Here is a 23,875-nt window from a genome sequence, read left to right as displayed (position 1 = left end):
TTTTCACAAGGTATGACCATGCTGTTCCACAGCATACTGGGGTGGTTTCAGGACATGCAGCATGCTTATGCTGTCCTCTGCAGTATGATGATGCTTTCCCAATGCTGTGCTAGTGCAGAGAGGTCTAGCCTTTAACTGTCCTGTAGGGAAATACATTTGTTTTCCTATGCTGCCTGCATATATTTGCGAAGAGCATGAGTGAATCATTCCACTAGACTGTATCACGGCACCTGAAGTATGTTCATCTCTGGGAATATGAGGTGTATTTCTGTTCTCCAAAAACTGCTGTGTTGTTGAAGACAACAGAGTGTGTTGGGATCCCCCCAGGTGACACAACAAGCACTTCTGTCTGTGGTGTGGCTGCTTTGTTTCCTGCTGTGATTTCTTGTCACCACAGCTGATGTGTTTGCATTATTCTAAGCAATTGCTTTACTGCAGGTCAGCAATAGTCTTAACACTGGAGGCACTGACGCTGGAGGCACATGCAGTTACATGGCCTCAGGTGCTAACCCTATGTTCCAACCATCACACACAGCTGTAGGATGTGCACCCAGCAGTTTATGGCTCTGCACATGGGGTAAGCACTTTCTGGAGTGTTTCGTGCTCTCACAGTGTCTTCTGCCTTCCCTGGGACTGTGTTGTTTCATGCAGTGTGGCTGTCAGCTTGCAGTGATGCTATATCACCACAAACAGCAATGGCTATGGGGGACCTCCAGGCTCATTGTGTCTATACGCATAAGTGTAGGCAACACCCCCATTCTAGATGAAAATGTAAATTGAAGAGGGAGTTTATTCTCAGCAGCCACCCACATCTCCCTCCTGGGGGTCTTTGGCTGGTGAGACTCCTAGGAGGACATAAGAAAGGCACCTGCTACTCATCCTGCACCTCTCTAAATTAACTGCAGGAGGATGGTCAGAAAAGAGAGAGTATGTGTGGAAAAGGAGAGGAGGGGAAAACTGGATAAAGTAGAGGACAATGCATAAGTAGCACAGCACTGTTAGAAATGTGGGCTGTTGCACCACAAATCTGGAGGTCAGTCTGTAAGCAAAAGAAACTGTGTCTGTGTGTGTGTGTCTGCACACACCCTGGGAGTTTGGGGGTACGTCTTGCTCAGGAGGACTTCAGGTAAGGGAGGGTTAACAGCTTACATCACAGAGAGCAGTTTGGACAGAATGCTCTGCTTCTAAACCTTATAGTGCTGCTGAGTTTGGCAGGGTTTGGTACTATCTGAAGACAAGCTGGTCTGGCTTCAGCTGTATTTGTGTGCATCTCTGCTTGTGTATTTGTGTCTCTAGGAATGCTCGCCTGTTTGGTTTTTTGTATTTCTGTGTTAGGATCACTGGTTTCTACTTATCTGTGCTTATGTACTGGGGTGAGTGGCAGGTTGGACCCGTATTTTTGTGCATGCCTATGGACACCTGGAAAAATGTGTATGTTAAGCCATGTATAATGTTGCCTAATAGGAGAATGCATACTGTGGATCATACCGATATCTGGGCACATACAGCTCAGTATTAGTGCTATGTACTTCTGTGAATGACAGGTATTTGTACTCACATTTTGAGCATATATGTGAATGTTGTATATTTGTATGTATATTCTGTGTGTATGTGTTGTTACATACTTGGAGTTTCACTGTATCTTTGTGGCTGCTGGATATGAATATGTAGCCTGTTGGTGCTGTGCACTTCTGTATATAGTTTGTACAGATGTGTATTTGCATTGGGGTTATATATTTGTGTGTATGCTGTACATATATATTGGTTGTTCTTGCCTGTGTGAAGGCTGTTTATTTATGTAAATAGTTTGTATTTGTTTACATAATTTAATTTTGTACATGTGAACTTAAGGAAATTGCGTTGAGTTCCAGGTTTTCATTTAGCTAGTGTATGTATATTTTTGTAAGTTATTTGTTTATTCAGAAATTACATCTAATTGACATGCACCTGCATTAGTACCTTCTTGTGTCCCAGTTTGCGTTCTTGTGTCTTTAAATGTTATTGGCTGTTTTGTGAGTCTTATGCATAGAGTTTTTCTTGAAGTTTGTGTGAGTGCCGTGAATGTGTGCTAGTCTGACTGTTTACTTATGGGTACCTAGTCTGTGGTTAGATCTCCTTCCACTTTTTGATTCATTCCTGGGAGGGGCTGTTGCAGGTAATGTGTCAGCAGCTACAAGTCCTCCCAGTGTCTCTGCCTGCTCGTGTCCACCACCGCAGAGGCTGCTCCCTCACTCTGCTGGTGCCTGTCTCTCCCTGGAGCTCCTTGTCCACCCCAGATGAGTTGTGCACTGGGTCTGCCCACATTCAGGGGGGTGACTTACATTGTTTGTGGACGTAAAGTATATGGGAGCCAGAGGGAGCATGGTGCCTGGACCCATGAGAATCCCAGATTCATGCACAGTGGATGACAGAATAAACTCCAAGAGAGATCAGGAAGAGCTGGCAATGTGCAGGCAAATGGTATTTTAGAGAGTTGTTGGCAACTGGTGCAACAGTGGATGGGGGTGCCATAACAGGGGGAGACAGGGATGGCACTGTTTGGGGTCACGTGACACAGCAATGAGACATAAGGGCAATACAGCTATGGACTGAAGGTGACATGTCACTGAGGCACAACGAAGTGACATGCCGATAACCCAGGCTGATCTATCAGAACAGGGACGGCTGGTAAACCTCCATCAAGAGTCAGCTGAATAAGGCAAAGGAGAATGGGAGGAGCAGGGTGAAGAAGATCAGGCAAACCAAGGGACCTGTACTGTGGCTGCAGGAGCCAGGTCACCGTCCGTATGGGACAAGCAGTGTCTCCACGAGGAGATCACTTGCATTGCGGTGTGAAGGGCAGGGGCAGTCTGTTAACAGTGGCTGTTTGCATCACAGGGATGGAGAGCAGGGATAACACAGTGATGACATCAGGTGATGGACATATCCTGTGATGGTAGCCATGGACCATAGGGACTGCGTGGGCAGGGGCACAATTCCCAGTTGCTGGAAAAACAAAGAACCTAACGGGCAGTAAAACAAAAACAAAGGAGACTTGGAAGCACCTGACAGCCCTAATTCATCACAGCCCAAGATTTTTTTTCCCCCCTCATGTTCCCATTATATTTGTTTGTAAAAGTGGAAATCAATTTTGAAGGTAATTTTCTGGAAAGAATGGAAGGGAGGTGGGAGGGCCGGATAAGGCAGAGATGGCAAGAGAAAAAAAAAATTTAGGCCAGGCACAGCCCAGGGGCAGCTCTTGGCAAGGTGAAAGAAAATTGCATATTCAATCTCCATCCATGAATCTCCCTTGCTGCTGCCCGCCTCCTGCTCGAAAACAATGAAGGCTTTCTCCCCTACGCTGCACAACGCCTGAGTATCAGCGCTCACTTTAACTTCAGGGTCATTAATTCACCTGATTATTGCAGGAGAGGAGAGGGTTGCAGAGGCATCCATTCTAAAGAGCCCTCCCTTAGCTCATCTTTTTATTAGTTTGGGTTGGGGAGAGTTGAGATAATGTGTTGTCTCGGACTCAGTTTAAAAATGGGAGGGGTTGAAGAGGGGGTGGAAAGAGGTAGAGGTGGAATGGGAAAGATGTGGCCCAGCTTGTTGTGGAAGGGAGGGTCAGAAAGCAGTCATTCTTGCATCCCTCTGCTGTGGTGTTATTGCAAATTAAAAGTAGCATGTTCCACTTCATAGCTATCTTTCAGGGAGGGGAGGGGCATGGGTATATGTCGGCATGGGGATGGGGGGGATCTTATCATTGCTTCTTCAGCAGCGTAGTGTCACCCTGTGAGGTGACATTTGAATTTACAATTCCGCTGAGAAAAGCCATTAATTCACAAATTAACATTTCTCCCTCTCTCTCTCTAGCTCTCTCTCACTTCCCCTCTCTCTCTCTCTATCTCACATGGATGTGCAAGCAATTGAAAAGACAAAGGAAATAGCCTTAAGGAAGAGACTTTACTGCTACTCTGTCTGTGCAGAGATTGCTACTACTGCTTCTAGATAGATAAACCAATTACCTGAGCTGCTCTGTTCATGGCAGCCTGCTATTACCTCCTTTTGTAGAGCTGACTCCATTGCTGGATTACACTATGTGTATCTCATTAATGTAAACCAGCACGATACTGGGCACTGTCCCTGACCCTTCTTGCCACAGCCCATTGCTCTGCAGTGGAAGAGGGAACTGGGAGAGGAGCCAAGAGCAGAGGTGATGGTAGGCACAACATACTTCCTAATGCATAGGGACCACGACACACAGAGAACCTGCTTAGAATATCTGTGCTGAGCTTAGAGGAGATGAGGGCTTCCCTTTTACAGAAGAGACTGCATGACATTAACCTTGATCTCCTTCATGTCTTGGTGAGCACTGAAAGTGCTGTGCAAGAGGCATCAGGTATGGCACCAGGTCTGGGCAGCCCCTTGCAGTTCAATTCTCAGCATTATCCTGAGTTTCCTCCAGGTGTAGAAATGCATGTGGTAGGCACATGCAGAGGTATGAGTACAAAAGCTGTGTATACATTGCTAGAGGCAGACGTAGCTTACTGCTAACTGACTCACACAGGTACAAGACAAACCTCAGGATAAGAAGCAAAAATAAGCACTCTAGCTTATGAACTGAGAGGACCAGATTCCTCTGTAGTGCAGCTCCTCTGAAAGCCAGTCAGTGATGCCTGTGGAGATGTTCTTGCCAAACACTGGACACTACTTCCACACAGCCCCCAGTCCCCTTCTGATTCCCTTTATTGCTCTCTCCTGACATACTCTTTCTCACATGCTTATTTCAGCTACCACTGCTGTTATGGATGCTTGGACAGCACGTGTGTACAGTAGACACACACACGCAGGGCCTCAGCCGCTCACTGATGTCACCCCAGGCACACGTCTGTGACACCAGCAGCCTGCCTGTGCACACTCATAGCCTTGCAGACACGGCTGCTCCCCACCTGCCCGGCTGAGGTCCCCTTCAGTGGCTCCAAGGCTGGCTGCTGGGGTGCACACTGGCAGGCAGCTTTCTGAGCATCTTCTGGTGCTCTCTGCAGACAGCCTTGCAGGAACACACCTGGCTACCCTGCCCTTTAACCTGGTCACACACCTACATGTGTTTGAGGAGAAAATGACCTAGCAGCGTGCTTTACATAAAGACTTGCATGTTAGTCTTTTCTCACTAAGAATTCTACCTACATAAAATTAGACAGAAATCTTCACCAAGAAGTTTTTCACCCCATAAGGGTTTGATGGGCCCTGTTCAAGCCATTCTCCCAACTTTCATGAAAGGCAGAAGCTTGCAGGGAGCAGTTCTCCAGGTAAAACAGAGCAGAACTGCTGGTTTTGGAAGCCTGGTCTCCATGTGCTTAGCGTGTGGATCGTGTGCCCTCCTTTGGCATTGCCTTGGCTCCTTAAATCCTCCTTAAAACTTGTCCTCTAAACAAGAGGATCTGCCTCTCCGACATTCCCAGTGCCCCACGCCATGCACAGCACATGGCCGGGGAGCAGCATCCCGCAGCCGGTGCTGGAAGACAGATCACGATCAGCAGAGGCATCGGCAGGCACTGCCAGTAATTCAAACCATCCTGACCGTTCAGTGAACCTGAACCTGCTGACCTTGACAGCACCAGACAGCAGCGGCCTCAGGAATCCCAACCTTTGCAGAGTCGTCAGCAGAGGACGGCTCCCGCTCTCTCCCTTTCTTTCTCTCCCTCTCCCTTTCTGATCACATCCCAGCAGCCAGGGGGGCCCGACAGTCAATCCCCAGTGCACCAATTAGCTCCTAATTCGGCTACCTCTGCACTCCCAAGTCTACATCAATGTAATGTTAAGCATCGCTTGCTCTTCATAGATGTAAATCATTCCTATAGAGGCATGTCATCTTGTGCTAAAGGAAAACACTAAGCACCTTGTACTCAGTTAGGGCCAGATAGAAGCCCCTCCTCCTCCTAAAATGGGGGCTGCTGTTGTTTGGAAGGAAAGCAGGAGCTCTTTGCTTCCCCAAGTGATAGCATCAGATCCTCCAGCCTTGTTTCACTGGATCCCAGAGGGAAGCAACAAGATCTCAGCAGGTGATTAGCCCATGACAATCCTGGCTGGATAGATGAGGGACAGGGAGGTGACTTGAGTGGAAAGAGAGAGAGAGACAAAAAACCAGAGCTTAATTTTGCCACAAGAAATTGCACTAAAGAAAAGTGAAGTTTGTGAATATTTTAAAACTTTTTCAGATAGTACTGGTTTTCCTTCAGCTGCATCTGTGGCTGCCAAGCAAGCCTTGAAACAAACAGCATTTTGTGTGGGCCTGCACAGGCTAGGCGAAACTCTAAGACCATGCCTATGGAAGGCAACTTTGTTAATAGCAGATGGCCTCAGAGAAGTAGCTACAGATATCTATCTATTGAGACAAGAGCAGACATCCGTAATTCTTTGAAGGTGATTTTTTTCATGCATCATTCAGATAAAATAAAGGACACTTTGAATAGGTGTCAGATACAACTCATGTCCATTTTAGGGCCCTTTAAAATGCCAGGGTTTTGTCAAGAGGCCTAAAAATAATGCCTAGGTCTACATTTCTCCTTTGGTTTTCCCTTCAACCAGCCAAGCATCCTGCTGCTTACATCCCGTCAGGTTCAAAGAACAAAGTCCTCCTCCCACACTGGTCAACAGCTCCAGGAAAACACACATGAGCACAGTGTTGGAACAGGAGCTAGGTCATGGGTATTGCTGTTTCTGTTTGGATGTGGAGTAGGTCAGGATTTCTTTCTCTCACTGGCTCTGCCTTTTATGAGGGCTCAGAGGTGTTATTCTGCTTTTAAGCTAGGGGATATGCATCATAACAGGTTTGTAGGCATCTGATTAAACCTTAATGAGGTGGTTATTGTGTATGAAATGTCCATCAAGTCTTGACTGTCTTCTAGTCCTCTCTTAGATGCTTTAGAAAAGGCTGTTAGGAAGGTTAGGTACACTTCCACGCTTGGTTTCCCAAAGGAGTTGTTGGGGTTTTTTTGCTTTGGCTTTTGGTATCTAGTGTGGGAAGAGAGAGGCCTTGAACAGAAGAGTTGACCTTGCAAGCAGATCAAAACTATCCTAGAGTTTGGAACAACTTTACTAAATCCCAGCAAATTAAAAAAAAACCACCTCACTAGCTGATTCTCAAAGATACTTATGGCTCTTCTCTGCACAGCCCTCTCTTGTTTGTGAAACTGATTGCTACCCATGACTGGGTCCCTTCTTGTTTGGGGACTACCTCTTACAATTTGAAACATTACAGTCATGTATGTCATATCACTATAGGCTCCTTCATATACCAATAAAGGCCTTTACAGGAGCTCATGCAGAGAGATTCCAAATTACTTTAGTAATGATTTATAGTTATTATAGGAATCAGCATTAAAAAAAAAGGAGTTTGCATGGTGACAGACCACACAGATTGCTGCATATTGCAAGCCTGTAGCTCTTTCATTGCATGGCATTTTGCAGTTACCCATCCTGTATTATATATTGTTTATTAACCTTCCAATTCTTAAGATCTCATTTACTACTGAAACGTAGCTGACTCTTGGGTGGACCATGGCAGATGTTGAACAATACAACAACAGTGAAATTTTGCTGTGCCATGTCCAAATGAAACCACAGGAGAATTAAGATATGCTGCGGGTAATCACTCAGGCTGGATTTTGTTCAGGACAGCCAGGTTAATGTCTGCACTCTTGCAAAAAATGCCATGGGAATTTTAATGACTCTGAGTGATTGGAGCCTTTGTTTTATGGCACATCAAAAATGGCAGCTCTGAAAACACTCTGCTTGAGCACTGGTTTAGTGCTGACTCAGAAGAGCTTCCAATAACATGATTCACTAGCATTTGCCTCAGGGGCAGGCACAGCCTTCTTTGACTTGCCAGGTTAAGGTAGAGTGTGCATGAGGGGGAAATACAGTGGAATGAAAGGAAGGGAGAGTCTAGAGCAAGGGAAATGAAAGGAAAGGAGGTATTAAGTGGCATGTTAGTGGGGGACCAAGCCAATGGAACCCAGCAGGCTAAAGAGGAATTCGGATTTTCTAGACTGTGCATTAGAGGTGTCCATGGCCTGATGCAGATCTGCTGAGTCCTAGTGCCAGTGGACTCTCAGGTGCCAGTGAGCTCTACTGGAACCTTGGGGATCTCCCAGAAACTGGGAGATGGGGCTGGATGTGGACAGCGCAGCTGTGTGCTCCCTCATCTCTAGCGGTCCTGATAGCAGCGTTGATTTGCATGTCAGGCAAAGCACTGCTTGAGAAAAAAAAAACCCTCTGAGTGTGGCGGTGTCAGCGCTCGCTGTTGTTCGACAGTGTAAAATTAAATTAATAAAGCCCCCAACATAGGAAAACATAACAGGAAATTAATGGCCTTTACTGTCGCTCTGATGCAGTCATTTGCAACCCTGCTTTCCGCACCAAAGACTTCATAAATGCAAGCAGTTTCTCTAAACAAGCATAGTTAGGGCTGCATGCGATGTAATTTTTTGCATTGCTGCTGTCCTTTGGAGCTAACAAAAGCCACCTTTTTTATGTGTTCACCAAAGGGATCCTGCCAAGAAGTAGCTCCCCAACAAATGAGCGTAGGAAGATGAGGAGGGAGCTAAGTCATGCCAATGATGCTGAGAACATCTTCTGCCCTGGCAGAGGGAACAGCATAGTGGCAGCAGCTCTCCCCGAGGGTTCTTCACTGAAGTCAATGTTGTAGACACCACAAGAGCATAAATCAGGATAACCCTTCCAGTAAATTTCAGGATGTGTAAATCAGTATAACCACTGAATGCAAGAGACTTGCAGATTTACGCTGATTAGAGCAGGGGTGTCAAACTCGTTTTCACCGGGGGCCACATCAGCCTCGCGGTTGCCTTCAAAGGGCCGAATGTAAGACAGTCCTAAAATTACATTTGGCCCTTTGAAGGCAACCACAAGGCTGATATGGCCCCCGGTGAAAATGAGCTTGACACCCCTGCCCTAGAGAATCTGACCTGCTGTGTGACAGTTCTACTTGCTATTCCGTCAACCTAAACAAAGGGAGTGTACTGGGGCCTGGGGTCAGCTGCATTTCTATCTGGCTAACAGTCAAGACTCATAGTGCTAGTAAAAGATGTTGGACCCACACTCTGTCCCTCATTACAATGGTATAACCCCCCAGTGCCTCTTCTGAGGTAAGAGAATTGTGGATTTGCAACAACTTGACTGAGCACAGGATATGTCCCCTCACGTCCAGCATACTTAAAGGTCACAAAGCTGTAGTGACTGCTCACACAGAAGCTGCCAACTTTGACTACCCAGGCTAACATGCCTCATCTCCACACCTGCACAAGCTGTAGTACATGTTGGACACACATGTGAGGCAGCTGTTTCCGGCTTAACAACTAGAAAGGCCTTTACTGGTGTATTCAGTATGGCTGGATGTGCTGATTATTACTACCTAATGCACAAATCTAAGTCTGTATAGACTTAGTTTCCCAGATGCTCTGGGCTGAATTTGCAATTGTACACTTAGATGCTGTAGTAAATACATATGATTTTCATACGCATACACACACTTACTTCTTTAAATGCACATTTGCATGCTCCCATGATAATCCAAGACAGATCTGAGTACACACTTCATTACACACTTGCACACACAATTCACTTCATTTACATTCTCATTGAGCATTGCCATTTTGCTCATGTAAGCCCTGCATTAAGGCTGCACTGCCCAGCCCTGCTCCATCTGAGGTGCTCTGTCATTCATAACCCCTGTGTGGAAGGCTCTGCAGCCCCCCAGCTGCCAGGCACCAGCTCACATCTCGCTCATCCTCGGTCAGACACGCTCACTTCCCTGCATGAGCAGCCTTCCTTGCTCAACAATTCCTCATCTGAGCTATATCCACATCTTGAAACATAAAATCCCTTTGTTTCTGAGCCTTTCTGCTCTGCGCCTGAGCATGTAAGTAACAAATACACACAATTTATGTGTCACCGACACACTTAAATTACAGAGACACATGGACCAGCACAGTACTATCAATTTGCATACTTAGATTCAGGCTTGTGGATTCCCTTGAGGGAAATGGACACAGGAATCTGAAGAACTGCAGAGTTCACAAAGGCTGATACACTTCTGTGAGGTGATATTCCTCCAGCACTCATCTCCCAATATCCCTGTTTCTGCAGCATACTATACATAACCTGAACTTGCACCATACCTTCTTTCACTATCACAGTGTAGATCCCTGGTAACATTTCTTCTCTATGCTCTGTTTAATATTTCCAGCCCCTTCCTTGCTCTGTCATCTCTATCCTGCACCCACCTGGGATCCTTTCCACTGAATCTGAGGTTCACCTTTCCTCCCACCAGTTCAGTTATCGCAATCAAAGCCCTGACAATTCATGCAGCGCTGCTGCATGCTGCAATACAGAACTGACCCATCTAGAGATGATTCCTCTCACACTGCCCAAAAGGCTGCAAAAATTCTTCTGGAAGGAGATGTAAACTCCTGTAAATTTTACACCCTTCCTTTTCCAAACCCTACTGAAGAGGGCAAGAAAGTTACACAGGGAAAAAGATCGCCAGATTAGGGCTGCCAGTCCTTGCCCTTGTCCCTGCTGTGGGGAGCACAGCATCAGTTTAGTAATCATTGAGGATGCAAATAGAGTCTCTAGAAACATCATGATATCCAGACTGGGTCAGCTTGTGCAGACCAGGACACCAATACCAGACACTTCTGACCCTGTGAAAACGTGTGATCTGCTCTCTCAGCCGAAGTCTTTGTCCTTGATCTCTCCCTTGGCTGGGGATCGGCTCAGACGCAGATGCAGGAGGTCCACTATTTGCAGCAGGAGCTCCATGCCAGGGTCTGAAGCCCAGGTCTGGCAGTGGTGGGCTCCATCCTGGACCCACGCCAAATGCAGTGTGAGGGTCTGCGCAGCGCTGGCTGCCATGAATGACAAGCACCGGCTATCGATCGCGTTCTGAACTCGGCCCAGCCGATAGAAGGTAATTAATGACTCCATTTGCCTCAGTACCGAGGAGAACAATTGAGTTTGAAACTACAACAACTGGCAGTGCGGGGAGAGGCCCCCCGGGACCTCCGGGAGAGCTGCCTGACAGCCCGGGCTGCGCGGGGACACCGGAACACATCAGAGGGGGAAAAAAGAGAAGGGAAATCGGATAAAGGGAAAGAGCAGTCTTAACACAAGGGCTGAAGTGGGCAAGGGCAGCACACGGAGCCCTGAGTGCCCAGAGGGTGGGACAGGGCTGCTCTGAGTGAAGCACCCCAGTGGGGACGGTGACAAAGCAGGCTGCAGGAGAGGACAGGGTGGCCTTGCTGGCACATTTCAGCAGCCGGCTCAACACCATTGCATTAGACAGATGCGTTTCCCTTGGAGGCTTTGACAATTAGATGGGTTCTGCTGTGTCACCTGGCTGGCAGTTCTCATGCCAGTCACATTCACTTTTATGATGACTGCGATTTTTATTGGTAATGCTGCGAAGCTCCAGCTGAGATCGGGGGGGCCCTCAGGCAGACTTGTCATGGGGTAATAGCCCCTGCCCCAAAAGGAAACAGTATCTTCGTGTTTGTGTGCCAGCTGCACAGCTTCTCATGACCTTCCTAAGCGTTTCTGTGCGCAAAGGTCTTCCTATGTCAGCAATACTTCTGAATTATTTGTTGAGATGGCCCCTTCCCACCCTGTGCAAGGGTGCTCTGTGTCACCGGTAGCCAGCTAAGTAACTGCATTACTCTGCTTGATGCTACTTGTACATGATGGTGACTTTGTGACTTCCAGACCTGGGAATGTCTCTTTGTTTTGGAGCTATTTAATGGGCATATTCCCTGTGTCAGATGTAGTTAAGGTTGTTCCTGTGTCCTCTGCACAGCATTTCCTTGTTATCTGTCAGGATACTTCTGTGACACCCGTGGAGCATTTCTGTGTCTCGTGTCGAAGGTTTATGCTGAACAGTGGCTGTGCGCGCTGCCTCGGCAGCCCCTCGAGAGGAGAGATGTTTCCTGTCACATGTGCAAGGCCAGTCCTGATCAGGCTGACAGCAACTGTGCGCTCTTGTGAGGGACACGGTGACCGAGGCCATGGTTCACCTCTCAAGCTGTTTGTTAAGAGAGAGGTGTCCCTGTGTCACAGTACCACAGAGTTTCTACCGCCAGCAGAAAGGGAACTGGGAAAGGCGATGATGCTTCCTACAGGCACAGCTGGCGCAGTTACCGAGGTGGCGTCCCCAGACTCACCCTGCAGCTGAAGCCTTGCTTCACCACAGTGCCCCTTCCAAGAGCTGCTTTCTTGGCAAACCTCCATCCCTTAAGCTTTTACTCCTTGAACTGTTCTCCATCAGTTGAAGTGACTGTTGCCCACCACATTGCCATTCTTCATGAGATCTGCTTGTCTTTCCAAACCCAAATTTTCCCCATGAGCCCCCCCTTCACTTTCACCCACAGTCTTCCAGTGGTCCCCATCTCTTCCCCAAAGTCCTCTCTGCTCCTTACTGCCACTTTTGCTCATATCTGTGCAGTTTTCAGTTCCCATACTTCGTGTATTACAATATTTGAGGCTTAGTTGAACTCACAGAGTCATACACTTAGGTGAGAATTGCAACTTTGATCTAAGACCAGGTATAAGTGTCTGTCCCTCACAGTTTCAGGGAAAAAATGAAAACCCATCCTCTATGGGTTTTGACATCAGAAAACAAACACAGGGGATTTACAGTCTTTTGGTTTTGAAGAAAATATAATGATCCATGACGGTGAATGTCTCAGCATTATCAACACAAAACATATAAATCTGTCTTTCAGGATCATCTCTGTGAAACCTTCTCTGCTTCAAAAGTAAAATCCATATGCACAGCTCATATTATTGCTCTGTGACGTTTGGGATTTGGGTGCCTTACCATTATTAAGTCCAATCGTACTGCAAGCTGTCTACACAAAGTCCACCTGTAGGTAGCCTACAGGCCTCTGTCTAAAGTTTGTTTTCTTTTGTAGATTTAAAGCCTAGGCCATGGCAGAGTGCCTCTCTGTGCCCCATGTCCACAACTCCCACCTCAGCTAAAGCATTGCCTTTCTCCTTACAACTTTTCCACCTCTCCCTATCTATTTGCTTGCTTTGATCATTCTGATTTCTTATCTAACCCTGTTCCTTCCCTTTTTCCTCCCATCATCCTTTTCTTTCATTTTCCACTGATTATACAGGTCCTTTCTTATCAGCTGGTCCTGAGTTTCCTAAATGCATATACGCAGTTACATGAGCGCACACACACACACACACATGCTGACACAAATAAATAAATAAATAAAAAGGTCAGTGAGCAGAGCAGCAATAACCCCTAAAACAGTACTATCAGAGGGACATGATTGATCAATTGAATTCCATAGCGGCTGAAAAATGTGGGATTAAGTAGTGTATTATACGCACAATGAGTTGAGGCATGATGTTCATTTCAAGTTCATTTCGCCAGCCCTCTGCCACCAGATCAGGCAATCAATAGGGGCAGCAGATATCATATATCACCTCTCTCCATGCTAGGGAGAGAGCACCATAATCTCTCGCAAATTTAGAGTGACAGATTTGTCAAGATCTGAAGGGCCTCGGAATAAATGAAGGAAAAGAGACTCCTACAGCGACTTGGGAAAGCTGTGGTTTCAGCTGCTTCACACAAAGGCATGGCCTGTGCACACATGGGAGACACGCGTGTCTGCAGGCAGACATGAATTGCAAACACATGTGCATGTGTGCACTAATCTGTGCAACCATGCAGGGCAACTCACTAAGGGTAAAATCCAGTTTAATGACAATCAATGGAAGTTTTGCCATATACATGAACACCTGTCCACTCGCACCAAACACCACACATAGTGTAGGGCTGCCATCCTTGAAAATCAAATACAGCCTAAACCACTCGCCACAGACAAATGGCTGCTCAGACATGTACAGTGATGCAGAATCTAAAGAATACCAGAATAATGATCTCCAGCAAAAGCACCCATGTGTATTAGCATCATGGTGTGCACAGTCACACACACTGACTGACACATGTGGAAAAATCCTGAAAGGCAAACAGCTTCACAGGCTGCAGACAGGTTGAGACAAATGCTGATACAGGAACAAACATTGTTTTTTTTTCCCCAAGCTTGGACCCAGGAGTTGTGTGCCAGTTTTCTACAGGGAGGACCAGACAGAAGTACCTACTGGAACTGGAAGCATGAGCCTTGAGCTACCCTAGTCCTCCTGAAAGCCACCCCCTGTAATAACAGCCTACTCCATCTAGAACAGAAAAACTGCAGTGTGCAGTCCACCAAGCCTGATCTTTGCTTTGTTTTCTTGTAGTCAAATGTGTCATGAACTCCAGCTTTCAGGAACTTGAGAATTTTCCCTTGTGCAAATAAGCCTGAGGAGAGGAGAAAATGCCAGGGATCAGTGCCAGTAAACAGCCCTGCTCTGGCTAGGAGTGAAAAAAAAAGAGAGAAGAGGCTACTCAAGGGAAGGCTGCTGGCTGGGACAAATCAATATGTAATACTTTCTATGGTCTTGCAAGTGGTACTGTACTACGTTACTGTATATAATGTACTATTGATTATATCATATCGTATAATCACCTATAAACGGATATATCTCATAGCCAGAAGGCAGCAGGCTCAGTTATAACTCTAGGCCACCAGTTGGGCAATAACTGTGCCAGGAAAATACTCATCTTGGCACCATTCATGAACTAAAAGATGAAGCTGCGGATTGTCATGTTTGTGGCTGTTGCACAGTGAATGCCACTCCAGGCTCCCGGGAGCATTGGCTGCCCACGACCACCTTGCAATTGCACTGGGGAGGGAAAAGGTCTATACAGATCACTCAACCAGTTTCTTGACAGGCAGTAAGTTTCTGAGTTTCACAGATTGGAAGCCACCAAGAAGGCTGAAGTATGAGGAACAGAAGTGAATAAGCAGTGAGGTAATTGCAGTACAAGAGGGAGAATCTGATCTTAGGTTAGACGGGGTGATTATCACACCATCAAACTTGTGCCTGATGAAGCACAGTAGGTGGAGATTCAGGTATGGAGGTATATGAGCACGGATGAGACAGGATTATAGCCAGTCTCACCAAAGTTAGGCTAAAAGGTGACAGCAGAAAGATACTCAGCACAGTTGGAGAAGATTATAATGAGCAGACTTGCCTGAGATGAGATGAGAGATTATGACAAAGGAAGATTCACTTCAGCTGGGACAGGAGGTTATAGCAGACAGACTCACCTTGGATGTGACAGATGCTAATAGCAGGAAACTCACTTCAGATAAAAAGGGGTTATAACTGAGATAAATGCACCTCATTTGACTTGGGGGATAACAGGGAAAAAAAAAAACAAAAACAAAAACCAAACCACCACACCCAACACAAAACCAAAACAGGTGGGTGATAAGATGGTTTATCACAGACAACAATTCAGTTTGGATGAGGCAGGGCATTTATAATGGACTCACCTCTAAGGGAATGAGTGGGCTGTAAGAGACGTGGGAAAGCACAACAGAGAAGGACACACCTGGAACACAGCAGGAGGCAGTGCAGTGAGACCGCACTGTCAGAGGGATATTACAGGGACAGAGATGCACTTCTGGGGATGCCTCTACCAGAAAAATAAGCGCTTTTTTTTCCTAGTAAGAACAAAGGAATACCAGGAAGGTTGATTCCCACTGAGTAGGACTAGGTTTTGTAATACAATAATTCATTTTGGATAGGAAGGGGCACTGACAAAGATTCTTCTCATTTTGGAGGGAGTTTTATAACAGAGTTATGGGTTGTGATAAATCACAAGCTACATGTAGGAGAATGGGACAGAGCTCTTAACAGAAACCAACGTATTTAGGATGAAACAGATGCTCCACAGGGAGAGACTTGTCCCTGGTGAAACATGGAATAAGAAACAGGATCATTCCTGTTATCTAGAGGGGATGAAAGACACATCTGGGGTATAACAGGACAAGATCAGATGAGAAGGAAATTACAAGAAAGCTATAACTGCTATTGGGACTGGGGAGCTCCAGGAGAGGCTGACTCCCTTCCAAGCTGTAAGAGAGCCCTTTCTTCCTTCCAGGCTTCCTCAGCCCTCTCCAGTACAGGTCCATCCTCAACACTGGTTTCTCTGTGAGCTGCCTCTCCAGTAGCCTCCTAGCGATGCTAATCGCTGTGTTTTGCTCCCATTTTATGCTCAGCAATGGAGATTTGGCAATTTTTAACACTGAAAATCAGCGGAACCGAAACTCATCTCCGAGCTGAGCACCATTCTTCACAGCCTCACTCATCCCAGGGAGGAGAGTCCCATCGAGGCCATGGGAGCAGCCCGGCTGCCCCAGCAGACAGGAGGTGGCTCCTCTCAGGTCCCCGCAGCCTCCCTGTCCTGCAGGAGGGACACAGCTCCCTGGGTGGAGGCGGAGGGCCCCACTCTTTCCCACTCCATCCTTGTCCCACATCCCTTGCTGATCCGAGCCAGGGTGGTGCTAACTCCCTGTTTTCTCTGTCTGTGCCCTGCAGATGTATCCGAGGGCTCAGTTCCCAATGGAGATTCCCAGAGCAGCGTGGACACTTTGCGGAAGCACCTTCGTGGCGACACTTTCACCCAGCAGCAGCTGGAAGCTTTAGATCGAGTTTTTGAGCGTCCTTCTTACCCTGACGTCTTTCAAACATCAGAGCACATCAAATCTGAGCAGGTGAGGGTCTGGCCTGGTAATGGGGACCCACAGAATGATGGTAGGGAGATTCCCTCACCAAAATCACTCTCCCCCTCTTCACTCAATATTCTCCCACTGACTTGTTACTGCACATACATCACATTTACCTGTCCCAATATTTTCTAGTTGTAAATACATCACCACACTGATGCACACATATACACAAGCTCTACCTCCTCTCATGAACATGCACACGGTGTTCTCCCTAAATCCCCATGTCCGCCTCTCCCTCTGCACACGAACCTGCAGGTATGTGGCATGTTTTTGCCATGCACACACAAACACTGCCATACACGTTCACTGGCACACAGCATTGCATGGAAACTCCTGCACCCTCAGATCACACCGGTGACCAGCGAGACACAGGGTTAGGCTTTAACGGAGCATTTTCCATCGTGGTCCAAAGCTGAAGACTTGACTCCCATCTCCAACCTAGTTTTCCGCACTTATGTAGCTCTGCCCGCCTTTCCCTTACCCCCCTGCTCCCCTGGCCTTTTATCCCAAAAGCTGTTTGTCTTAATAAAATGAAAATCAAAAGTCTTTTTAAACCGCCCCAAGCCATAAACCAACAAAGGAAGAGAAGGAGAGGCTGGCTGTGGACTCCCTTCATCCCAGAGTCCCTGGGTTTATTACAATGAATAACCTTTATTTACTTTCATTAGACTATTAAGCACCAGCACAGTCATTTTTCCCCCTGAAACTCTGAGCAGGGCCCATAAAGCAAATCCGAAGCCTAATTGAGTTCATTTTAATTTCTCTCCGATCACAGCGAATTACTCTGGTGATAAATCAGGGGGCAGGCTCACCCCCAGTAGAAGGCCTAATTTGCAGCTAATTACAAAACTGATTTCTACAGGAAGATCAATACGAGAAGGAATTGGAAATGACTAGGCAGTCCTAGCCAAGCAGGGACAGGGGCGGGGAGGGGGCAGCGTGTGGGGAGCCCGCTGGAGTGGGGGAGACGTGGGGAGGGGGTTGGGGAAGCGCATGGAAAAAAAAAAACAGAGCAGAAAGAGCAGAAAATCAGTTTTAATTTAACGTAATATTAATCAGAGCAACTTTTCCTGCTGTTTTGTAGCCTTCCTGGTTTCTCCAGCTCCCGCATCTGGTCCGGAGGCTGCCACAATAAAAAGGCAATTACCAGAGCCTTTCGGACAGGACACCCTTTCAGATTCAATGGCTCTCCCCCTCCCACCCTTCTGTTAGCCATGTGCCTCCCCCCTCCCCAATTTCATACCCCAGTGCACAGAGTGACACAGGCAGGGGATGAAGCTTCTTTGTTTGTTTTTAAAGAGCGAGGACAGAGGTAGCAGCAGAGGGGAGGCAGAGGACCCAGCAGAGAGCCTGGCTACTCTGGGCCAGCACTGTCTGCTTCCTGCAGCCCACCTGTCCCAGTCACGTCATTGCAGTCCTCTGCCCAGCTGTCCTTGTCACCAGGGCAAACATCTCAGCCAGGAGGAGGGGAGGTGGATTTCCCATGTCTTCTCCCCTGGGGTGGCACAGGCAGCCATCCCCATCCCTATCACACCGAACGAAGGCTCAGTCACACCACAGATAATGGGCCAGATCCCACATCCCGCTTCCCCTTCTCAGTGGCGCAGAGGCGGGTGGGATAGCTCATCCTAGGAAACCTCCCCCCACCCACCCCCTGCCCCGCAACCCTCTTGTCACTTCATCTTCTCCGTATGCTCCTCCTCCTCTTCCTCCATCTGTGCAGGGGTTTGCATCTCTCCTCTTCCTCCCCCTCATCTGTACACCCTTCCCTTTCTCCTGGCGCATCAATAGCGAGCTGTCTTTCTCCTCTCTTCCCCAGGGTAATGAGTACTCCCTCCCAGCTCTGACCCCTGGTCTCGATGAAGTCAAATCAAGTCTATCCACTTCTGCTAACCCAGACCTGGGGACAAATGTGTCAGGACCCCAGACGTACCCTGTGGTGACCGGTAAGCTGCTTGACCAAACAGCAGAACCAAGCTTTTTATTTATTTCCCTCATCACCATTAGCTTCTGCTTTTTCTGCTAATGCAAGAGATCCCTCTGTGGCAAACATGGAAAGAGACAGAAAGAGTGTGGAGGACGTAAGGGCTCAAGAGAAGCTTGAAATCCAGAGTACTGGCAGTTTTGGGTACACCTAGAGGTGCCCAGGTGTGAATCAAACAGGCAGACCCAGGTGTGGATCAGGAACTTGTGTGCCCAGATGGGGCTTAGGGATGGATGTTGGTAGAGGACAAATATGTTCAAATACACACTGTGATTTTTTTCTTTGTGTCTGAGAACAGGAAGGTCGTGGCTGACCCATGACCCACTTGGTTTTCTTGGAGAGAAATAATAATTTAAGCTTTATTCAGCTCTGGCATTTGGAAGGGGCATTGGCAATCTAAATACTGAGCTCTGATGAACTGTGACAGCTAAACTCCCTCTTCCTTAAGCCCATGAGTCTCTAACAGCAGCTGGCAAAATAAATTTGTTCACAGCTTTCCCCCTTCCCTCATGTGTGGGCACATTAACCTCAGGAGTGTCGGGGAGAGTAGGAAATGAGAGCAAATGCAAGACAGTAAAGGAATCGAGATTCACAGAAGCAGGAGGCAATTTCTGCAGCAGCTGCACTGGAGGTTGTGTCTCCATGTTTTCCTGCAGAAGCCCCTGCAAACAGCCTCGGAGGTCGAAGCAGCTCGTGGCTGAGGCAGTCAGTCATTGCTTGTTCAATAAACACTGAGCAAAGGCATATTGTTGTACACAACTTTGGGCTACCAGGAACTTTGGGACCGGGGCAGGATTAGTAACAGTTACCTCAAATACAGAGGATATCCAGGGTGAGGTCTGCAAAATGTTGTGGACAACCATGGGGAGGTGAACTGCATGTTTAGAGTGTGTCTAGAAAGCGTGACATCCTCAGATTTTTTTCATGGCTTTTACTGCTATCAGGCTTGATCCAGGATCTTTGTAGCCATGCAGTTTCTTAGCCGGACAGAAAAAAATGGCTCAGTTGTGGCAAAATTGTTCCATCTTTCATTGTATTTGCATATGGAAAAGAAAACTCAGCCAGTGTCCACCTACCATTTAGCAGATCTGCATTTCTTACAGGAAACACTTTCCTGTCTTTGGAGGGCAAAGCCAGTAGGAGAGCAGTACTGTCCCTCCTTCATGGGAGGCAGATCCCCATAGCTGGATGTAAAGGTGAGGTGCCTAAAATCAGAGTTTAAGGTTCAAATGGGCCATTAAAATAACTATTTTTAGTCCTTCTGCCTAAGTGAAGAGGATGCATTCCAGCCTGTTAATATGAAAGCAGAATTCCCAAAGGCTGGGGACGCTGCACAAGCTTTGGACATGACTCTCACAAGGGGATGGCATGAGACAGATTTGGCCTCACAGAAGTGGCTGTGGGTTGAGGCAGAAAATCGTCTTCATGTCTCCCCCACCCTGTGCCATCCTCACTCTATTCCCTGCAACACTCCCATCTCAGCTCGAGAACATCCCCATCTGATCCATCTGGATCCAAGAGTGAGAAAAGTTCATTTCAGACCCAGCTTGACATTCCCAGGTGGCAACTTAGCACTAACATCTCAATCTGTATGCGACATTTCAATCAGCACAGAGTAACAAAAGCAGAACTATTAGTGTTGGGAGCTGTTCACTGGTGGTAATGATGGGGAAACTCAGAAACTGGAAACGAAAAGGGAAAAAAAAACCCTCAACACCCTGAAAGGCAACAGGGGAAGAGGGGCAGAGAATTTTTCCTCTGCACTTAGGCCAGGATCCAATGTTTGGATTAATGGTGCCATTACCCAAGAAAGGACTTCAGATAATGCTCATTCGTAAAATGTTTTTGCTGGCAATTAAATGGTTGCAGTTATTGATCTTCATTGATCTGATGTCCTCAATTTGCATAATCTATTAAAGATGAATGATTCATTATATATTTGCTGTGGGGCTGGGCAATGCTCTTAGGAAGGACCAGAGAGGTGAGGAACTCAGTGCTGCCTCTCATCTGCCCTGGCCAGGAGATTAAGGAGGAGGCTGGAAGCATGCAGATGTCTTTGATGTCACCCAGATCCCTCTTCCAAGAAAGGATATTGGAGTAATAGCAAGTATTGAATTGCCAGCTGCCTGTTCTGTGGCAACACTGTCATCTTTGAAATGCCTCTTTGCTCTTGTCCAGGGCAGTCTGTGAACCCAGGTGATATCTGGAACTAACATGAAATAAAACCACCCAAGCAGGGTACAAACTCTGTGTGCAGTCACTTCAGCATATAAGATTTAGCTTCATTTGACAGGAAAGTCTCCCCAGCTCAGTCTTCCCAAACATAAGACATTATCACTAGATATTTCCAGACCAAAGCTGTCTGGCACTGGATTCTTGCCCTTCTGAAGACTTCAGAGAAAGTCCTGCTCTCCACGGGTCACAACTAGCTTGCTTTAGCAAGCTCTTTCAGCTCACACCATTCTGAGAATATACACCTCCAAAAGCCATCAAAACTTCAGCAATATGTAGCTACCTAAAATCTCGGAATGTAGTGAGACTGTCAAGTACAGATGTTGCTGTCCATCTGTGAGCTTCTTGGAACTGAAGAGCTAGAAATGCTGCAAAACAGGCAGCCACCTTCCCAACATGAGGAAGCCCTTTCCCAAAGTTCTGGGCATCTATCCAAAGGTACCACTTAGCACCACAGTTACATACAGCACAGCCTTGCTCAGTACTGCCAATATCAAACACCACCTTTCAGACAATTATTCTATCTAGTGCATCTTAAATGGTCCATTTATTATTCACATCTCCTAAACGAAGTAAACAAAAACATTTTCTTACTATGGAGCAGACAGGTCACCCTTATTTCTTCCAATTAAGTACCTGCAAGGAATTTCCAAGAATGAGCTGACGCTTCAGGGTGAGCTGAGGACCGGGCTAGGAAACATGGTCCTGCTGTCCTTCATATAGAACAGACAGTGCAGAAATTTGCCACTTCCTTATGAAGTATCAGAGAGAGAAAGCTCTTAAAAGCTGTCTGAGAACACCACCTCAGCTCCTCCTTCACACACAGGCCAGTGGGCCAGCTACATCTTGCCTCCATGCCGCGTGGCCATCGGAGCTAGATTGGCATAGGTCCCTGACAGTTTCTTGGACAATATCTTTGGACACACATCAGATTTCCTAGAAGCAAAGATCCAAGCTTGAACATACCAAGATAAGGCATGTATATGCAGCTGAACACCAGGACAAGAATTCTGTTGTTCAGAGATGTTCTACTTCAATTATTTTTATTGAAGGCAAACAGCTCAGGCAGATGAGTACAAAACTGCACAGGGCTAAGGAAACACAGAGAACCTCGATAGCTTTCTTTTATTCAGTAGTTTCCACAGGTCTGATTTTGGAAGGTACTCAGTAGCTAACACCAAAAAGGTGAGCGGAGGAGAACCTCAAGATTTTGGCACTAGCAACAGGAGTATTTTAAAAGCACAGGGTTGTTCACAGAAGCTTTGAATCCTTTGAGAGCAAAGGTTAAGATCCTTCTTTAAGCGCCATCAAAAGTCACATATTTGGGAATAAGAATGCATGAAAGAAGTGGTGTGTCTTCAAACTACGTTCTGAGTTCCAGGGACTTAGGTTCATAGTTTAGGAGCAGAGCCCTTTCCAACTCAATTGTCTAGCCCAGAAGTTACCCAAAAGAGAGGCAGCACTATGCAAAATAAAACACAATGGGCTTTTCATGTATGGCTTGAAACTTGCTTATTAACAGACTACTAAAGGGGAGGGTTTACCTACTAGAGGGATTGTAAAATTACAGCAAAGGTAAAGAAAAACTTCCCTTAATTGAATCCCAGTAGTTTTAACTAAATAGACTTGTTTGCCAGCCCACTACAATCAGTGCAGAGAAAAGACAAGCCTAAGAAAAATAGGGTAAAAAAAAATCACTTCAGCAACTTCTGCTGTTGACTGAAGTGGGAGGACGGGTCCCCTTCTCTTTCTGTGCGGAGGTTTCTGTTCTGAGCACTTCCGTGCTATGCTTGGCACCTCTTAACAGGATCAGGTAACTTTTAAAATTGTCATCACCCACCAAAACAACTACTAGGTCCTGTATAGAAAATGTTTTCTTTTCTCTGGGAAATACATTTTTCCCTAAAGCAACAAGGTATCATCTACAGTGAGAAATCCTGATGACAACTCAAGATGTGTCAAAGGCATCAAAAAAGCACAAACCCCATCAATCTCACTTTACACCAGACCTCCACTCCCTGGCATGGGGTTAGATTTTTTTTCAGTTTAAGTCAATTTTTCAAATTCACGCATGAATGTGTTTCGGAAAAAATATATATATATATATAATTACTTACATTATGTCTACTTACTATGTCTGAAAGATATACAAAAACAGTACTTAAACAGCATCTGATTTCTGTGAAAGTTTTCAAGACATTTGTGATGCTAAGCACAGAGAAGTCACTGGCTGGACACCTGGATCTGAAGTTCTTCTGAAATGATAAACTATCTTTTGAGAACTTCAGCCTCCTGCCAGATGAAAAGATATTATTTCCTTTGTTTCAGCGTAGTGAGCGAACTGAAGAGAATTTTGTTCAGTTCAATAACCAGGTCATTCAAAACTAAGAAACAAACTAGGATTTGAAAAAGTTTGTTTTCCTCTATTGGTGAGTGAATTAAGCTTGTGGTGAAAGGATCAGATCTATTAGTTATAAAATCAGGTTCTAAAATCAGCTCCATTTCCTCCTTATATATATTTTTTTTTTTTTCCTTCATTTAATAAGTCATTTTTAATGCAAAACCTGCTTAGCTTGTTTTTCCTGTTCTGGTATATTTAGGAAGTCAGGGAACCTGAGGTCATTTTATTTAATTAGCATGAATAATTACAAATAGTGTTTTTAATTTAACTCTAATTTCTATCCAAATATAACTTGACACAGATCACAAGTAAAAAGTTAATAATCTAATAAAATAATAATATGGACTCATCGTTCACTGTTTTCTCATATAATAATATGTAAAGACAAATTATATTAAACAACATAATTGCTTAAATAAATGTGCACAGATGCAGCTCATCTACTTCGCAAAAATTGAAATAACCAAATTTAGGGTAAATTTTGTATTTGACAAAATATCTGTTACCAGCTATAAAATTCAACCTTTTAGAAATGTAAAACAAGTTGATACAGCTTGTTGTTTTAAATCA

General features: G+C 46.0%; 1 protein-coding gene across 2 annotated transcripts in view; it reads left to right on the top strand.

Moving 5' to 3' along the window:
* Nucleotides 1-23,875, top strand: part of PAX2 (paired box 2) — a gene marked incomplete at its 3' end in the record, with an annotated part of 84,487 nt that overhangs the window by 42,220 nt on the left and 18,392 nt on the right. For both annotated transcript variants that reach the window (XM_080347753.1, XM_080347754.1), the window contains exons 6-7: nt 16,498-16,673; nt 18,508-18,634. In XM_080347753.1, the coding sequence (XP_080203879.1) occupies nt 16,498-16,673; nt 18,508-18,634 (303 nt within the window). The remainder of the gene's footprint in view (nt 1-16,497; nt 16,674-18,507; nt 18,635-23,875) is intronic.

Source organism: Nesoenas mayeri (genome assembly GCF_963082525.1).
Source record: "Nesoenas mayeri genome assembly, chromosome: 7".
NCBI classification, from domain to species: domain Eukaryota; kingdom Metazoa; phylum Chordata; class Aves; order Columbiformes; family Columbidae; genus Nesoenas; species Nesoenas mayeri.
Note: the sequence above shows the minus strand (reverse complement) of the source record. Positions and strands in the feature narration are given on the sequence as shown.